The sequence below is a fragment of the Limulus polyphemus genome, unplaced genomic scaffold (assembly GCF_000517525.1).
Source record: "Limulus polyphemus unplaced genomic scaffold, Limulus_polyphemus-2.1.2 Scaffold3678, whole genome shotgun sequence".
In the NCBI taxonomy this organism is placed as follows: domain Eukaryota; kingdom Metazoa; phylum Arthropoda; class Merostomata; order Xiphosura; family Limulidae; genus Limulus; species Limulus polyphemus.
This window is the reverse complement of record NW_013669288.1, coordinates 44167-64138: the sequence shown is the minus strand read 5'-3', so window position 1 is coordinate 64138 and position 19972 is coordinate 44167. Positions and strand designations below refer to the sequence as shown.

The following is a 19972-nucleotide window of genomic DNA, read 5'->3' as shown; positions in this document are numbered from 1 at the left end:
CATTTCTGAAAATGTTTTTGTGTTAAACCAAATCTGTTTGAATGCTTCTGAATTTTTTTTGTATGGCATCAGGTAAGCTTAGCTAGTTTTAGTGCATATGATAGAAGATGTAAAAATATTTTGATGACTCAGATCCTTATTCATTGCCTATTATTTGTTAACTGTATCATATTCAGAAATATACATTTTATTCGTGTGTACTTGTGAATATGATAAAGTTAACAATTATTAGTTACTGGACAATAACTATCAGATACAGATTTATTTTGACCAAGAATATTATTGTTAGCAAAAATCATGATAGCTGGTCTAACAAATGTAAATATGATGCCATTTTGAAAGATGTGGCCCCAAGTCACTGATAAATCCTTGTAGGTTTTTCATGCTTTTTACAAGTTACAGCTGGAAGTGGTAACTACTGCTGAAGTTGAAATTGATTGGAATATAAAATGAAACTTTCTGAAGAACAGTAAGAAATATTTAAATTCTAAGATGAAAGAATGTATATGATTTTAGAAAATGGTGTCTCATAGCAAAGGTTTTAAAATTTGACATCCTAAAAAATAATAGATATACTGTATTAAATTACAAGAATTTTTTAAATCAAGAGTAGATATTATTTAGTGAAATCCCTCCAGTTCAGAAAGAGTGTGACCGACTTTGTAACCTCAAAGTAACCGTCAGTGTTTCCATACTATAACTTTTAATATGTTTTGTTTATCTTCATAAAATTTGGCAAGCTTTCAATAAACATTACAACGTTTTGTACACAAAAATTCAGGTGTTTTAATTGAGCATTTTTACTAAAGATTTGTCCACAAAATTATGGAGTCAGAGTGTTCACTGCTCTGATTGCAAAATGATTTTCACGTTAATATTAAAAATACTTTTCTCCATCTAAAATATTTTCAAATTTCGTTTGTGTAACCTCTAAAATCTCCTAAATAAATATCAAACTTTTTTTTCAGTACAACTGTATATTTATCTGTTATTTCCTCTACCCTAAATGTATACAGAATTGGTTAATTTGGCTGACCATAAAAAAATATGAAATAAATTTAAATTACACTTTTTTTTTATTTCTAGAATGACTGCAGATTGTAACAGAAAACTACAATTGTTTAACTTAAATCTCATAACAGTCTGCATCTGCTTATATTTTATTTTATAGCTTTATTGCCCTTTGAACCATGTCTAACTAATAATCTTGCCACACAAGTTGTAAATCACTTGGTGAACACGTATCTCATTACTGTATTGAATGACATAATGCACGACTCTTGAGCATACCTCGTGAATAATTTTTATTATTGTTTATTATCTTACCTAATCTAACTCAATAAGTTTTTAATTTTTACATTTTAGTTATTTTATACCAATAAATAAAGAACATACATGAAAAACAAGAAATGTAATACTTACTTTGGCCTTGTTGTTTTTCGCTGTCAGTTGTTGGTGAAATTTAAGCCTACTTTTTATACTAATAGTACTAGTACATTAAATAATTTTTATTTACTTAAGTAATGCACCTCAGAACACAGAATAATAACACAAACAAAGCAAATAATTCTTTAAATTTCATGTTCTGAACACCATGAGAGAAACTTTCAAACTGAAGGTGAAATAGACAATGTTCTGTTCTGGAAAAAACATAATATAATACATCATTTGATAGATTAAAATTTTGACTTTCTATTGGTTATAAACAATTTAGTATGAAATGTCCGAGAGAACTATTGGCAATTTGTGAAAGAGAAGATGTGACAGATAGGCATGCCAAGTAGGTCTGTATTTTCTAGTTTATGACTTCATAAACAAATATGATTGAAGAATATAAATATTAAACTTTGCCTAAGTAGTATTTATCTGATAATGAGTAATTTACATTAAATTCTGTTCTTCAGAGAAGAGTGAGTAATAAATTAGAAAACAAAAGATTATCATATTAGGGGAGATTGAAGATTTTTTAAAATATTTCACTATAAAATTAGGAAGTTAAAACATGTATAATATTAAAAGTTGGTTTATTATCTACGTTCTGGTGCCACGTTTATTCATTTACATTGATAATAAAGTAGTTTAATTATATTAAAAGGTCAAGACTTGTGCACTTTAACCTACCCATAATGATGTTCAGGGATGTTAAAATATAAAACACTAGTATGGCACTTATATTTATTTAGACTGATCTATAAGCAAGTTTTCTGAACTGTCTTCCATGCTCTTTTGTTTTGAGAAGAAGGAGAAGAGTACCTTTGAACATAGTTTTGTGTTAGCAGTAATAGAAGGATTTTGTATAGTAATGTTTATGTTTCTTCATTTTGTAGAAAAAGAAAAGTTGGAGATGAGATCCGTGCAGCAGACAGTCAAGGAAAAATCTTACTTGGAAAGTGAGAATTGAACATTTTTCTTAGTAAAACTATAGTGCAACTTTTGTTGAGCTAAATAATGTTATGTGAGTGTACCATTAATTGGTGCTCTAAGCCACTGGTTTCTATAGGAACTATAGAAATATTTATTTTTAAAGTGTGACAGTTGATAGCACATATTCTTGAAACTGTATAAATATTATATTACCAATTTGTTTCTACACTGTTCAATACGTGTGAGGTCTGCATGATGCACCTTACAAAATAATTTTGTGTTTTTACCTGCCATTCATTTTCTATGTAATATACACTGGTGAATAGATCCCAGCAGCAACAAGGTGGAGTAATTGTAATACTGACAGTATTTTTGTTAATTTTTTTAAGTGGTTTGTATGTCATTAGGTCAATTGTAATAAAAAATGTTGTGCATCCATATGCAGTTTACTGCAGAAGTAGTTCAGATAAATGTGTAATTCTAGGAATAACTATGTACATCAGTTTAACGTTAGAGGTAACTTGATGTGCTTTTCTTTGTTGCAGTGCCGAACTTAATAGACTGTGGAACCTTTGTCCTGACAACTGGGAAGCTTGTCGTTCCAAGAAACGGTTAGATCCATTATTACCTTGTTCTTTCCTGTTCAGCATTGTTGAAACGCTGTTGTCAAATTTAGCTTTTAAAAGTTGAATATATGTGTGCCATTCAACTGATTGTACCAATATTATTCATCAGGATACTTTAAAATGGTATTTAAAGAAAGACATGTGAAACTTCATTGACATGCTAAATTTTGTACAGCCAGCCTCATATCACTGTTCCTAGATGATATTGAACCGACCAGAGTTTATCAGATTTAGTTTTACAATGATCAGTTTGAACCTTCATACATTTTGATCAGATATTTATTTTTGTATTTATACATGTGTCTGTTTTTTGTCCTCATGACACCCTAATGTTTAGTGTAATTGACAGTTGAATACATTTTTCTAATTCAAGAAATTTAAGACGTGAGTGTTTACAGCATATATGATGGTATGAGAGAACAGGTTACTGACATAAACATTTTGTGAAGAAATAACAATGTTGTATTGTTTCTAGGGATTTTGTACCTTCCTTGGAGAAGTATTTTGAAGCTGCTATTGAACAAACTGATCCAGCAAATCAGATAGAAAATCGTTTCAAGTAAGAACATTTTGAAAGTATCTAGTTCTAATAATACATGTGTGATATGTGATAAAGATGGTAATTATTGTAATGTTGCATTAAAAACTGTAATTGTATCTGTAGAAGTCTAGTATTGTGGGTGTTACAACACCGAAATTTTAAAAACTTGGTTTTCTTATCCAGATAAATAGATTTTTTTGTATGGAAACAGAACTGCAATGATTAAATTTGTAATAAAAAAAAAAAGAAGGACACTTAAAACAGTGTTTGCCAATCTAAGAAAACAAAGAACTCCAGCTTGTGAATATATCATATAACTGTAACAGAATTTGGAATAAAATATAAACAGAAATAAAACCTATCTTAAAAAGAATTATATTATGTCACATAATGACTACCATAATCATAGAATATTACTGTTTTTTTTACATTTTAGACATGTTTATGATGGTAATTACGGTTGGCGAGCCTTGCGGCTACTATCCCAGAAAAGTCCTCATTTTTTTACTCACAGCAACCAGCCAATCAAACGTTTACCAATTTATCTGGAGTCAATGGTTCGAAAAATAGCCAAAGAGCTACCACAGAGTGTAAGTATATGTTTCACATAAGATTTATTGTGTGGCAGGGTTGTGACAGAGAATTATTTTCAGTAAGCAATAGTTGAGAAACAATTTTCCATCACAACCCTGTAACACAATATATCTTATCCTTTTTCCTTATAAAGTTTCAGTTTTTAATACCTTTCTTTATAGAGATCTTAAAATTTGTTATTCTGATTATTATCTCAACAGGAAAATTATAATTCTTAAAAGCTTTGTAAAGTATAGGGGTATAATGATAAACTAATGGACATTACTTAAGAAATATAAGAACTTGCTATTGGTTTCATCAAAGATAAATTGTATTTGCCATATATACCTGGTGTCACTACAAAACTGAGTAGTTTTTTTTTCAGATTTATTCAAATAAAAACTGTTTATTATCACGTTTAAAAATTAAAGATGTTTCGCAATCACTTAAAGATCCACAGACTATTTTTGATGAATGCGGTATTTACAATATTCAGTGTTCTTGTGCTAAAATCTATTGACCAGACTACTAGAAATATAAAGTTAAGAATAATATAAACACCAGAGTAATGTTTAAAAGAAACAGGTTTGAGTTTGCACTAGCTGTAAATACAGATTGTGATCATTTATGGTGCAAAATTGAATTGCTGTTTAACTGTTCCTGTTTCAAAACATTTTATTTTCATGAATCACTAGATATATTAACTATTCAGATGATATTTTAAGTCAAGATTTAGGTCCAGCAAGTTCCAATACAAAATTTTGGAAATATAGATTCACTACTAATTAATCTTCTCTTATCTTAATTGTTTATAGGGTCTACATGTTTTTCTCTCACCTTTTATTTATTTATTTAACATGTATTCTAAAAAGCTCTAAAAGGTGTCTAGAATTGCTATTGATCTTTACTTTTTTAATTTGAATTTTTCCACCTCTGACAGATGTTCAGTTTAGCTGTCTGAAAATTGATGATAAAATTTTTGTCCTTTGATTTAGTACTTGTATTAAAATCTTTTGCACCATTATATATTGCATTACTGTTATTATTGGTCCAGGTTGTCAACTTAATGTCATAATGGATAATGTCTGTGGTAATAGCACTCAAATGCATTGGAAATATCCAATCTATCAGAGAAAATCTAAGTGCCAATGTCAATCTAGCCAGCCTTCATGTAAAATCATAAAAAATCAAATAAGTGTACAAAGCTGAGTGTTTACACTCACAACGTCTCAGCTTCTTCTGCCTCTCATTGTCTATAGCCAGTTCTGGGAAGGCAGTTACCCTTAAATTTCTTAGAAATGAAATGAAGCCACCTTAATATTTCTACTATTAAACTCCCAACCTCCACCCTTTTGAGTGCTATTACCACAGACATTATCAGTTATGACAGTAAGTTGACAACCTGGACCATAATGGTAATGCAATGTTTAATTCATTATTGTTTTATAGTACTGATTTAATTGCCTATTAACAATTAATGTAATCAGTAGTTTGTGAGCACTACTATTAGCATATAATTAGATTTGAGAATACGTTGGTAGAGATTGTGATGTGTAATAAAATCGAATACATGCACTCTATGCTTGGTATTGCTGGTGCACAAATATCATTATCATTGGCTGAAATTCTCCATTATGTTTGCTTGGTTGTCAAGCAGACACATTGATGCAAGATAACCAAATTTTGTCCATTTGGAACCCTTGACTACAACTCTATATTAACCCACATCACATTTCAATTTTGAAAATGCCCAAAATAAAGCATGCTTCTTCAGCTCAGCAGGCTAAGAAATCCAAAACCAGGAAGAAGACCCCAAAATGCATAATAAAATTCACTTCCTTTACCATCACAACTAATAATTTTCAGGGTCATACAGTTGACCAAGTAAGAATATATCTTTGAGAATCAGGTTTTTTGTGTGTTTCAATCTATAAGGATTTATCAAGAAGAACATTTAAACATAACTTAAAAATATACGGATTCAAAATGCTAATCAAGTAATACTTAAAAGAGATGACCAAATAAACATAAAAAATGTTTTCATGAAATACTAGAAATAGGATAGTTATTCTCCATACATATATTGTTACTATATTATAATTAATTTTTAAAAAACATTTATTTAGGTATAATTTTTAGAGGAAAAAATTAATCATTGTTTCCTGTCATATGATGGGCATGCAGCTTGTTGTTTATAAATATCAACCAGCCTATCAAAAGTTTTCTAATATATGTAGCCAAAGAGTTCCATAATTTAAAAACAAAACTAAGAAATCCTCAGTTTTCTGATTGAAAATAGAAACATACACAATAACAAATAAAACAAATGTTTGATCTCAGTCAAAACTTGTGGTTAAAGAAATGTTTGCAATTATACCAACTGCTGATCTAGAAATAAACTGTGGTGTCTGAAACCTGAAAGATTGTTTTAAATTCCATGCCAGCACCAGCAGCCTGGTCAGTCTACATCAGATGAATCAAGAACAGAGGTGACGTCCATGGCTGGAGATGGTGGAGAAGACAGCGATGATGAGTTGTTGAAGAATTCTGAAGATGGAACAGTGAGAGAGGAAGCAAAAAAAGGTAAGTACAGTAGAAATAATTCATAGTTCTTGGAAGAATAACAGAGTAAATCCACTAAATGAACAATACAGCTGGTACAGGGTTTCCACAGAGGAGATGATACAAAATTCCCTGACCATTAAGTTTGAATCAAACTGATGAAAAACAACATATTATTGTCTGTCTAGATCAATATTTGACTACAAAATAGTTAAAACTGAATAAATGTTAACAATAACACTTAAGCAAATTTTCCAGTGATATGAAATTACAATTAAAGTTGGCCTCCATATACCTCCCATTATAGCCACCCCAAACCACCTGGACATTGGTTTGTAAATACAATACAGATTTAGTTATTTTTATTGAAACATATCAATTGCTGGATGTGATATTATATACTATAAAAAAAAACTGTAAGAGAAATGTTTTGATTTGGACACCCCCCCACCCCCGATGTCATATTAATCAATAAAACATTTTGGAGAACTTTCTTAATTGTTTATTATTGTCCTTCCTTGTCAAGTTAACATTTCTATTTACTATCAACAGTAGATATTACAGTGAAACAATTTTTTAAAGTGCAGATATACAGTTTATTACAATCACACTATGCTGTGCAACAGTAGGTGGCATTAAAATGTTAAGATGCATATCAGCCTGTATACACTGAATAGAGCAAACATTTTGAATAAAAAAAAGTGGTTTTTCCAGAATCAAATGTATTCAACATTGTCTGTATAATCAAAGCACAAGTAACTTACTGATACATATTTGCTAAGCTATTATCTTTATACATTTGTAATACTAACTATACATATTGTACAAAGAGTTCTACAAATAGCACACCAAGGAGCTATTTGTACATGTCTTTTTTCTAAGCTTTACCCACCACCAAACTGAAAGGAAAGAATTCAAAACCACATCCAGCAGCTAATAAGAATTAAATATACATCACCTATTTATGCTGTTTTAGTTACACTTGGATCCCCCTTTTTAAATCCACTAGTTGAAAAGAAAAACTATTACATGAAACTGTACACCAGCTGTGGTATATAGGTACTAGTAGAATATAACATCATGATATTAAAATTAAATCATATGAATTCAGAACACTTAGTCATATAGTAACATCTAATGAAAAGTCAGTTTAGACTGATTCCCAGTGCTATACTTCACACTGGTTTCAAATATAAGCACAGCAGACATTGCTGACAGTTACATCCCTTCAAGTCTTCTCAAGCTTCCCATTCTTTTCATTTGTTTCTACTAAAATTAGCTCTAAAAACATATTTTACAAGAAGGTTCATTTTCTCCTTAGCTTGTTTTGTGAGTTCATCTGCCTCTCTTAGCAGAACTTCACTCCAGCTTTCCTGCAAGCCAGTCAGCTCCTTTTGGAGGTCTTTCTTTCTTTCTTCATCCAGATATAACTGGTACCTCATTCTTACACTTCTACATGCATCTAGTATCGTCTTTGTGATAAGTGTATCTGTCAAATCACATCATGTTCCCTTCAACCCATCATATATCCTTTACTCATATTTTCAACCAAGATGTTTTTTTGGTTGATAAATTCCTTTCTGTTGATGACTGACTGACCATGAGATAAGATCAACAGCATTTTGATTACATTCCAGATTTCCTTGAAGGACTCATTTTACCCCATGATGTCATGATAAAAATCATGAAGTCTGTCTTTTCTGTAGTCATAGTATTTTATTTCTCAGCCACAGTTTAAACTACTGGAGTACATCATCACACTTACTTGCTAATAACCATTGGTAGGGAAGATGTCTCTGCACGATCATTTCAAGTTTTGTATCTGTTTTTTGTGGGTGTTTAATAACAAACCTTGGGTTCACACAATTCATTGCTCTTATGGTAGTATATTTCATATGACATTGCTCCAGCCAAATTTTGTAGAAAATCAATTCAGTCTTTCTGAAATTAGCATGGTAAATGATTTACTTGGCTGCAAATCCAACTTGTATTTTGTTTTGAGAAACAATGTTTTCTTTTACAAGGTGGGTTAAACTCCTAGCAGAATCAGGTACTGACTTCTTTAATTGAAATTGAAAATGAATTTCAAGGGCTTGAAAAGGGGCCTTTTTTGTAAAAGTACTTGAAAATATTATAATAGCACAATATATCTAACATTAATGCATGTTGTGAAGTTGAGCACAATAAATAGTCTTTCTTTTCGTTTAGTCTACATCCAAAAAGTGCTTGAAAAACATTCTGAGAGTGCCTGGAATTGATCTGAGCAATTCAGTATGAAAGTGCTGTTAGGAGGATATTCTGAAACTCCTACTAAAACTAGCATCATTGGCTTGTTTGTTTCACACTTTTAGTGACCATTTTATGAATTGCTTCGTGTTTATAGTAATGAACAAGTTTTTCTTTCTATGAAAGATATGAAAACTGTCTAGAAAAGGCCTACCACTCCCCAAGTGCCTACTTATCCCAATAATTCACTAGTGAGCAATAGCAGGTCTTCAGTGAAGCAAAAAACCTAATTTTTCAGATTGTGATTTCTAAGTTTAAATTAGTTTACTGACAACTCATTCAAAATATATTGTTACACAAATTCTAAGACTTATCTGAAACCATAATTTATATTTCTGGCTAGAACAGAATAAGAGATAACTTAAGGACTAATTTCGCTTAAGAAGTGAATGAACAGAATAGGTAACTTAAGATTTTTTTATCATCACTCCAGCTGATAAGAACCAGGAGCTTGTAACCAAAACCCAGTTAACTAACATAGCAGAGAAACTGAAAGCTGACTGGAAGGTCTTAGCCCCTGCTCTAGGATTTGAAGAAGATGAAATACAGTACTTCCAGGATGAAAATCCTGATGTTGTGAAACAAGCTAGTCAAATGCTCCTCATCTGGATGGAAGAGGAACCAGAGGAAAGCACAGTGACCATCCTTAAGAGGAAGCTTGACAGTGTAGGACTTGGTCGAATAGGAAATATTCTGTCTGTATCTCAGTAATGTTTACTCTTCTTGTACAGTGAAAGTGTGTGTGTGTGTATGATTACATCTTTTCCATGACCTCAGTATATATGAATCATTAAAGCTATGTATATTTTAATGAAAAAGTTTTTTGGTTTTTGTTTCTTTTAAACTGTAATCCTTGTGGTAATTACTTCAAGTATTTATGGTATATTAATTAATCCAATCGCTAAAATATTTTGTATTATTAAAATAGATCTCATTTAAATATCTAAAGATTTTAAAGTACACACCTGCACATTGTGAGATTACGAACATCAGAAAACAGAATAAAGCGTTAACCAAACACTATAGATATTTTCAGAAATTTGTTTGCTTATAATCCCTACTATAGTGAAACAATTATAAATACATAATTCCCACCTAAGTTCTAAAAATCCTGTATGAAAAAAAATCCATATGAAGTGAGATAAACTATTTTTATTCCATTAAACATCTTACAAATAGGAAGCATCACAATTAATAAATTGTCTCATAGAGCAGGTTATGCAGTCTAGAGGTAGTTAGATACTCTACACCATTGGGCTAAAGTTTAGTCAGAACAAAATAATTCAATTCTGATGCTAACTGTATCTTCCTCGGACCTTGTTGATATTACAGTATATTATGGGTTAGTTTTGACCAGAAAATTTATCCTATAGAAAACACTGCTGTAAACTAAGACCTCTCTTAACATGATAGTTGAGAAGTGCATAATACTTAGGAATTCCATACTTCACTTGTAATAACAGAAATGTATTTCTGTATCAAACCAGGAAACGTTTTAGAGAAGATATATTAGTATTAAGAAATACAAAACATTAATGTAACATGCCATAGTTAGAAAGGCACAAATCTACAAATGTTTCAAAAAGAAAAAGCTATTAAATACTGATGTAAGTTTAAAATTGAAAACTTCTATATATTCCTATTGCAAGGTTCAACTTCAGTTTGAATATCTCACACTGTACACGTAAAAAACTTGTAATTAATTTCAGTTGAAAGCTATTTAAAAACTTTGTAGCATGTACTGCATTATATGTATACCTATTATAACTCTTGTTTAAATCAAGTTTCAGAAAAAGTAGAAGCTAATTTGCCAATAAAGTTTTAAAAGGAATTATTTAATGAATCCCAAATATTGTATTTCTAGCAGTGAACCATTTCAGATAAACAGTGTAGTTTAATGAGAAATAATGAAATACAACAAGCATCAGCTATGAATTAATGAAACAATGCTTTTATCTTAAATAAAAATGTACTACCCAAGGCTATGTACATTTAAGCTTCACATAAACTACTTCTTGATGCAAGTCAAACATGAAACTACTAGAGATCCAGTGCTCCTAGAGCATGTTTACAAAAAACATTCCAAATGCATGTTGTCTTTTCAAATATCTAAAGCATCTTCACATTTATTCAATAAGCATCAGAAACTATCAGGAGTTTACCTGTTAAATGTGGTACTAATAAACTGTAACCATTTGGATTTTTTTTTTTCAATAAAATACATGCAATACAAAAAATAACATTTACATAAGTCAAACATCTCTCTTCAATTTTATATCTTGAAAAAAAGTTTTTGGTACATAGGTGCCTAGTTTTACTAAATGAAAAATTCTATGTAAAAGCACCATGAAACAATATACTGCATCAACATTCTGATATAAAACTAACACTAACTGTCAATATCTCCAAACATTAACCCTTTCTGGAAAACTGTTTAGCAGGTTTTCAAAATTTTAGTACAAAATAATTATTCTCACTATTTAAACACATTTTATGTCAAAAATATTTTAGAATTGATATTTTGTTCTTTTGTAACATTTACTAAGTGTAATTTCTGCTGAAAGATGTAAAAAAATGTTCCAACGTGCATATCTGTAAAGAAATCAATGTGTGTTGTTCAAAGATTTTTTTTTACCCATTCCAAAGCCTAGTTTTTTTTTATTTGCCAAGAAATGATCATTCCTTAAGAATACAATTAACCAAATCTTGTTTCTTTCATGATTTATCTTTATCTGATGATTTAGTATTACAAGCCTCTGCTTACATCAAAAGTCAGAAAAGAGTGGGAACAATTAAACAGCTACAGGCAAATTTAAATGCTATTAGATAGAGCATATTATAAACCTTTTAGATCAATGTTGAGTGAATGAAGTAGTAAGAGAAGTTATTTTTAGTTTGGTGAGAAAGTGATCAGATGCAGCTCCTCCGGAGAACAATGGAATGTAGTAGGAAACTTTGAAGACTTAGGAATAAGCGATAGGTTGAGAATTGTTTAGTTTCTTTAGACTTTCTATTCAGTGTTATACCTGTTTGAAAGTTATAGCAATTTTCTTCTATCACAAGACACCAGGTAAGCCTTAGCTGGTTTAGAGAATATGGTAGCAATGGTAAAATATTCCAGTGACTCAAATATTTATTTATTGAATATTATTGTGAAAGCTTACCATATTCAAACACATAAAAAAAAAGCTTTATTTATTAGAATTAAACAATGAAAAAGAGGTAGATATAAATGTTAACAAAATGTTATTACTTAGCCTGACCAGATACAATCTTGAAAGGCCAGGTCACTGTTAAATTGTAAGTTTATGCAGTGTTTTGTTATAACTTATATTGTATGAACCCTTTCTGGACCTGTAGGGTGTCATTATCTATTTGTTTTTCTACTTACAGTGGAAATACTTAACGGAAGTGCAGGTAATATAGGATTAAGTTACTAAATATTATCTAGTTTTAGCAACAACAACAACAAAAAAATTTGATTAGTTTTTTCTGTCACAAACTTTGTAACTTTTATTGTGAAACACCTTTCTGAGAAAACATAACTTTTCCCCTTAGAATTTCAGTTATGTTTATTGTTGATCAGAAAGTTCCATTTGTTATATTCAGTTGATTGTAACTTGATTTCCATTAACACATTTCTTTTGAAACTGTATTTTACTGATTGTAGTACTCACTACTTCAGGCTATGCAGTATGCATTACAACTTGTATCTATTGAGGTATGAAAATTTCAATCATCTGAGAAGTACATGTAGCACTATACATATTTACAAATTATCTGGATTATACACTAATAATACAAGAATTACAAAGTGACTAAGCTTAAACACCTCAACTCAACAATACATACTTGAAGTACTAAATACATCAGTCTCTTTTACTTCTACAAACAATCTATAATTTTATCAGTTTACTTAACAAGGTTAATAGCCATGTTTAATTAAGTAATTATTACTTAATCTGTGGAAATCCTTACATTTTTTTTCCCCTGTTAGATCTTAACTATCATTCATTCTAAACAAAGTGTCCGAGATTCTGATTTTTTATTATCCTAACTACACTTTGATTCAATCAAGACGAAGCAACAATAGCTACTATAAAAACGTAATATTTTTCAATAAGTTATACTTTCAATGCTTCTAATAGCAGGTCACCTAAGTAATTTTGCTACTTAGCTAAATTGACCTCAAAAATGATTAAACAAATTTGGTCTTTTTTTCTTGCCTAAGACTGTAAGTAAGGAAATTAGAAACTGTTTGTAATTTTTAAAATACTTTGTTGTACTTCATAAGATAAGACAATGTTTGTAGTTTTCTACGTCAAGTTTTCCTGCATTTCACAAGATAAGAATGTTTAATTCTTAAAGCACTTTGTTGTACTTTGTAAGGTTATACAAGGTTTTTAGTTTTAAAAAAATTTTTCTGTTCCTTTATACTTTTTTCATCTCTATATTATTCAAAATTCTTAAAGCTTTATATAAATACAACACTATAGGTTACTGGCTGGTAATGTCATTTATTCTACTATCTCATAATCATTAACATCAGTCTCTGGCTATAATTTCTTAGTTAAACCTTTATAGAATAGCCATGTTAAAATAACAATTAAATTCCTATGATAACTTACACCAAACTTTCTGACATTTTCTTACACTCAATATGTTATTTCACTCACTTTGCCAAATTAGGTTCAATTCAATTTTTGGTGCACAGATTTATACTTATTCCATACAAAACCACAAAAGTTGTTTTATCTCATTTATCTCTTTAGTGTGATTCAACTTGTTAAATTGTATGAATAACAGATAATCTAACTATGTCTGTAACATGACAGCCTGTAATAAAACTAAGTTAGATTGCTTTTGACTGTAACAACTAATGTCTAACTTGACAAGTCGCACTTGTTACAGTCAAGGACAAACTGACTTAGTAATATGACAACTTGTAATAGTAAAGGATATACTAACTTAGTAATATTACAGTCATACCTATAAGACTGATGTTATTCATAACTATGTTACCTGACTACTTATATTAAGTTAATTCAATTTCAAATAAACAAACTTAAATTAATTAATCAGAGTTTTATGTTCTTCTAACCAAAGATGTATTCATGTCACTTCCTACTCAAAGAATATGATGAACTTAAACACAACAGAGAAATGGACATCATAAATAGCTGCAAAAACACATTACTCTACAAAATTATAAAAATATGGGTAGGAATTATCATAACATGGACAGGGCAGTTTACCATTAAGTCAGAATGATGCCAAAATATACAACAACACTCTAACTTTGGCAACTTTATTTTCATGTAGTTCAATTACTTAATCCAATTGTAATGGGCCTCATTTAGAATTTCCCAGTTAATAAGCAATAGAAGCTTCCTTATATTCCGATCCTTCCTGGGTGAAGAAATCTTCCAACTTCCACTGCAGGGTTTCAAAGGTAGGCCTCTTCAAAGGATCCTTGTGCCAACATTCTAACATAACATCATAAAGTGTCATTGGACAACCTGGTGGGCAAGGCATGCGATACCCATGTTCAACCTGATGAAGGACCTCTGCATTAGTCATGCCTGAAATTTAAAAAAGATGTATCATATTCAACCAAATAAGTATAATTCTTTACCAGCAAAGAAAATGTGCCATTTGTTTTGTCGTTACATCAAGAAATGAAAGTGTTCCAGCTTTTGACATTTAGTCTACACTTTCGTCTTTTATTGACTGAAAAGCTCAATCCAAAATGTTTTGAAACCCAGTATCTAGTCTTTTACTAAGCACTTTGAATGCAAGTTCTTCTGAATTAAAGATAATTTCTTAAAATAAAATAAATTTAATTACTAATTTAGATGTTAACTTATAATTAGTAGTAGAGGAACTGACATATCCATTTCTCGTCTGTGTGTATATATCAAACAAACTACACATATTAAAAATGAAAAATCATGATCTGAAGTAAATTTACTCAATTAAATCACTTGTTACTATTCCTCCTCCTCCTCACCATTAACCCTATTAAGTGAACATTCACATATTAAATTTCCAAATGTAAGTAAAAGTAGTAATCTAATTATTGACTTTTTTTTTACTTCAAAATACTTAAGAATTAATAAACTGTAACTTTGATCTCTTCACAGCTCCAAAGGGTTGTTGCCTGTAAATGATGCCCTTGTAGATTTTTGTTTTAGAACTTTTCTGCCTATCCTAAAGTATAAGCTCATATTTACTCAGAAACTGTCATCTCTTTTTCCTGTGATGTTATTTCTAAAACATTACAATATTACATGGTAGGTATATATGTTGATAATATGATCGTGGTATTGCTAACATGGGTGTTATAGGTAATGTTAGGACAGTTCAACTTAAGAGGTTGATTAGTTAGATTAAATGCCATCTCATTGAGGCATCACTGAAGCCGGGAAGAAGATTGGAAGACATCCTCATTGGGCCGGATGTAAAAGCAAGAACTTTTAGCTGGGAATGATTATCACTGGAAATAACTATCACCACTTAGGAGTCCAGACTACACAAAAAGCTGTGATCAGCCAAGCACGCTGCATCGAAAGAGAGCAGACTACCACTTTGTCCCTTTCATTTGAAATATACAGAATACAATTTTGAGCTATATAAGATATAAAACTTTTAAATAGAACATGTAACAGAATATTCTGGAATAGTTCATATTAAGTTTGGACAATATTTGATTGTATACATATAGACAAAAATAGCATGTTACAATTGTCAGCACATCTGTTGCTCTAATCAAATAATACAGAACTATACATGATGAGGTCCATTAAGGTAGCCTAATCATCATCTGAAATAAAAGGTAAAATTATCGAAGGTGATTCACACGGTTATGGGGTCTGAGAGGGACTGTATCAAATTATATGGGGATATGTATTTCGTCCAGGGATAGTGGCTAGTTTGAGAGGTTCTGCTGAAAGAGAGTTCTTCTTTTCTGATTTTTGTAGAATGTAGTGGCAAGACTTGGGATACATTCTTTGACAAGTTGTAATTTATTGCTTTTGTGTAAATATGCTTGGAGTCTGTGAGCGATCCTAATTGCTGGACATATAGTGCTTTCTATGTTCATTGTCACATCACATGACATCATGCAACCATATCTAATATGGTTCTGATGTAAAGTTTATAGATTAGTGTAATGGTGTGTGGGTTAGACCCTTTGGCATATCTTCCTATCTTACATAAGTAGTCTAATCTTAGCTTTGCTTTTATGGCCATTTCTGAGATATGGTTTTATTAATGGTTAATCCAAGGAATTTTATGGTTTTTAAAAAGTGAATTTGTGTAAAGTGTCAGGTTTATATTATGTATTTTACATACGTTTCTTCTCGCTCAGTGAGACATTATCGCTTGAGTTTTTACTGGGTTTAGAATTACACATCATTTGTTTTACCATTTAATTATATGGTTTAGTTGTTTTTGAACTTTCATAGTCGTTAAGCAAGGTTTTTGTGATGCACTCCAAACCATAATATCATCCACAAATTGTGAAGCATAAGTCTGGGAGAAGTTCAGGGAAATTTATGTCATTCAGGAAAATAATGTACTATAGCGGACTTAAAACTGAGCTGTGTGGTACTCCTGCTTGCAGTTAGGAAGTCTGATATATTGAATTATGTATTTATAAAACCTGGTGTAGTGAGCCTTTTATGATGTCTCAAGGGGGGGGGGGGGTTTGGTCAGTACCTAGTAACTCTCAGCCTTAAAACCTGACAGAGCCGATGGCTAAAAATGATTTCCATCTATCTACTTCAAACTAAAGCAACTAAACCTTGGGTAAGCAGTAATTTATGGTTTCTGAGAAAATGACTACTAAAAGTTCTCACAGCAGAGAACAAAAGGATTCTAATATGAAGTTTACAAAACTTAGAAAGAGCCAAAAACCTGAGAATTTTTTGTACTTTCTTTTGACATTCATTTTGTTTGTGATAACCTTGTTGTGTTATATTATGTCTATATGAAAACTACAGGAATATTCTTCTAGCAGAAAACACTAAGGAAGGATATTTAAGTTTTGTAAGCCAGAAGTTCTGTGACAGGAAACTATTCAGATGACACAAAAACATTTTTATTTATGTGCATTAGTAGTTACTGTTGCTCAAACAAGACATCAGCACAAGAACTCCTTAGTCATTAAAAACAAATTACAATTAGGGAGAAATTGTCCAAGAATATACTTGAAAAAAATATCACCTAAGTGTAGAACTAGATACAATCACAAGTTGTATTTCTACCAGTCAATGATTTTACCATGATTTAATAAATAAATGATGAAAATAAAACAAGTTAGACCTAACTGTATATATAAAATGAAACTTTCTGATCAATAATATTTAAAAAATCAAATTTTCTTTCATTTTTCAATAGTTACTTTCATTGTATATAAAAGTTTGTGTTAACAGATGATAAAATGAGTATGCTGTTGCTAGAACAAAGATGCAATATTTAGTTTTAGTGATAAAATAACTAAATATTGGATACATTTACATGAGGCACAATTAAAAAATACAGAAATTTAAAGGTGAAAGGAAGTATTTTATGATGTTTTTAAAAACTCTCACAAAATTTTCAAAAATTCACAACGTAAAATATTATACAAATACTAAACCAAATTGTTTATTTATTTATGTAATTTTTTCTTTCTAATCACCAACTAGATATGATGTACCAATGCAAATTTATTCAAGTGTATCATTTGTTACAATCCAGTTCTTCTTGTGTTAACAAAGTATGGTTGGTATGTATCAATAAAGATATATTTAAGTGTTACTTGTTATAATCCCATTCCTTCTATGCTAACAAGGCATTATTAGTATGTATCAGTGCTGAATTAAACTAAATATGAAGGAGAACTGAGTAAATCTGTAGTTTTGTCTTCACCAAGGAAATTGAGAATTTTTAAATAATATGTAAAGTACTAAGTACATCAACAAACTTGTTTTTCTTTAATAAATACAGAAACTACTAAATAGTTTGTAAATTTTTGCTCTGCCTTATTTACTGGAACCACTGAACAAAATAGCTCTATTCTGGTTCAAATCAAAATTGAAAATGTTTTGTACTTTAGCATATAGCAAAACATCATGATTCTTTTAATACTCACTTCATACCATCTTTAAGAAACTGAATATATATAAAGATATATATATATCTGTATGTATGTATGTATGTATGTATGTATGTGTGTGTGTGTGTGTGTGTGTGTGTGTGTGTGTGTGTGTGTGTGTATCTGTTCCTTATACCTTTTCACATCTTTTGATCAAACAGCACCAAACTTGACACAGTGATACATGATGGCATGAGAGAGGGGGATTTGATACCACCATCTAGTTTCATATTGATAGAATTCTTGAAAACAGTATGTCCTTCTTTCCAGTATTGGTATCTTTATGTATTTTTATTGCACTTTTAAAGTTTATTATGTTAAGAAAAAAAAAGTAAAAGATGCTCATTTTTCTAACCTTTGTTACAAACAAGTTTTTTTTCCCCATCTGTTGGATGGGTTCTCCAGCTAGTGCTTTATAAATAAATTTACAAAAGGCATATGCTAGCAACTGTTCTTGTGGCAACCCAGAATAACCAAACATGTTAACTCTCTCTATGTTTTTAATGATAAAAGTTGCTATCATTTGTTTTAAATCAAAACACATGGTATCTCACAATCCTGCAATTATTCACAAGCAGGTTGTTTTTATAAATTATGAAATCTTATAACCCATAATTTTTTTTAAAATCTAATCCAACTTATTCATAAGCTTCCATGTCATTTAAATCAACAAAAAAATTTTTTTACCAGGATACGGTATTCTTCCATAAGTGACCAGTTCTGTCAGTAAAATTCCAAATGACCAAACATCTGACTTGATAGAAAACTTGCTATAATTTGCAGCTTCTGGAGCTGTCCATTTAATAGGAAACCTTGCTCCAACCCTTGCTTCATATTCATCTTCCTGTTAACAGAGAAAACACTAATTTATATATGATCACACTTGGCTTGTTATTCATTTCCATCATTAAGATCAACCTGAACTAACATAGTTTCAAATATATGCCAATATTATGCTTTTTAAACACCAACAGGCCTCATATTCAAGAGAAAAATCATGTCAGACTACAGAGATAGCTCTATTTTATACATGAGAACATTCACTTTCCTTGCTTTTATAACAGTTAAATAATGGTCACCATGCTATAACAACTTGCAGTAATAGTTCATGTTGTTATGACAATTATCAGTCTACTTTATACTATGTGTTTAGGTAACTATCATATTGTTATAAAATAGATAACCTCACTTAGTAGTATTTGATACCTTGATAAGCCTAGCCAATCCAAAATCTGCTATTTTGACAATGTTACTCTCTCCAACCAGTATGTTTCTGGCAGCTAGATCTCGGTGAATGTAGTTCTGAGATTCCAAATAGGCCATTCCAGCTGCTATCTGAGCTGACATGTCAATCAACTGTGGAAGTTTTAAAGACCTTCCTTTACCTAATTAGAATAAAAACATTCTTATTTTTGTGTCACACTTTATATCAACACAGCAGGAATAAATGGGTTAACTTTCAATATTTCTTGTTCTCTTTTAATAACTTTCTTTAATAAAAAAATTACAATAGTTAAATAATGAACATATATCATAAAAGCTGAAAACATTGTTTGTTTGTGGTTAAGCTTAAAGCTATACTTAAAGACTATTTGCTTAATAGTTAAGCTTAAAGACTATTTGCACTATCAAACCCAGACTTTTAGCATTATAAGCCCACAAATTAACCACTCAGCCACTGTAAACATAAAAATGTAATAATAAGCATACAATACCAGTGTCAACATAAATTTGCTAATATCACGTTTGCTTCTTTGATTGCATTTAACATGAAAAATATCAAACAATAATAGTAACTGATGTATATAGAGATTTGAGGTATTACATTCCTCATTCGATGACGAGGAACCCACTTTGAGACTAATAATGGCTGGAGACGGC

At 30.5% G+C, this 19972-nt stretch overlaps 2 protein-coding genes across 3 annotated transcripts in view; one reads left to right on the top strand and one right to left on the bottom strand.

The window, feature by feature from the left end:
• The window catches only part of LOC106469841 (THO complex subunit 1-like), a 50777-nt gene extending 41007 nt beyond the window's left edge, over positions 1-9770 (top strand). For both annotated transcript variants that reach the window (XM_013930352.2, XM_022398393.1), the window contains exons 15-20: positions 2328-2390; positions 2910-2975; positions 3466-3549; positions 3968-4121; positions 6549-6687; positions 9386-9770. In XM_013930352.2, the coding sequence (XP_013785806.1) occupies positions 2328-2390; positions 2910-2975; positions 3466-3549; positions 3968-4121; positions 6549-6687; positions 9386-9663 (784 nt within the window). In that variant the 3' untranslated portion in view covers positions 9664-9770. The remainder of the gene's footprint in view (positions 1-2327; positions 2391-2909; positions 2976-3465; positions 3550-3967; positions 4122-6548; positions 6688-9385) is intronic.
• Positions 9771-13221: 3451 nt separating this feature from the next.
• Positions 13222-19972, bottom strand: part of LOC106469840 (tyrosine-protein kinase Src42A-like) — a 49566-nt gene continuing 42815 nt past the window's right edge. The window contains exons 6-8 of the mRNA XM_013930351.2: positions 19298-19476; positions 18779-18935; positions 13222-14534 (exon numbers count right to left, since the gene is read on the bottom strand). Of these exons, the coding sequence (XP_013785805.1) occupies positions 14323-14534; positions 18779-18935; positions 19298-19476 (548 nt within the window). The 3' untranslated portion in view covers positions 13222-14322. The remainder of the gene's footprint in view (positions 14535-18778; positions 18936-19297; positions 19477-19972) is intronic.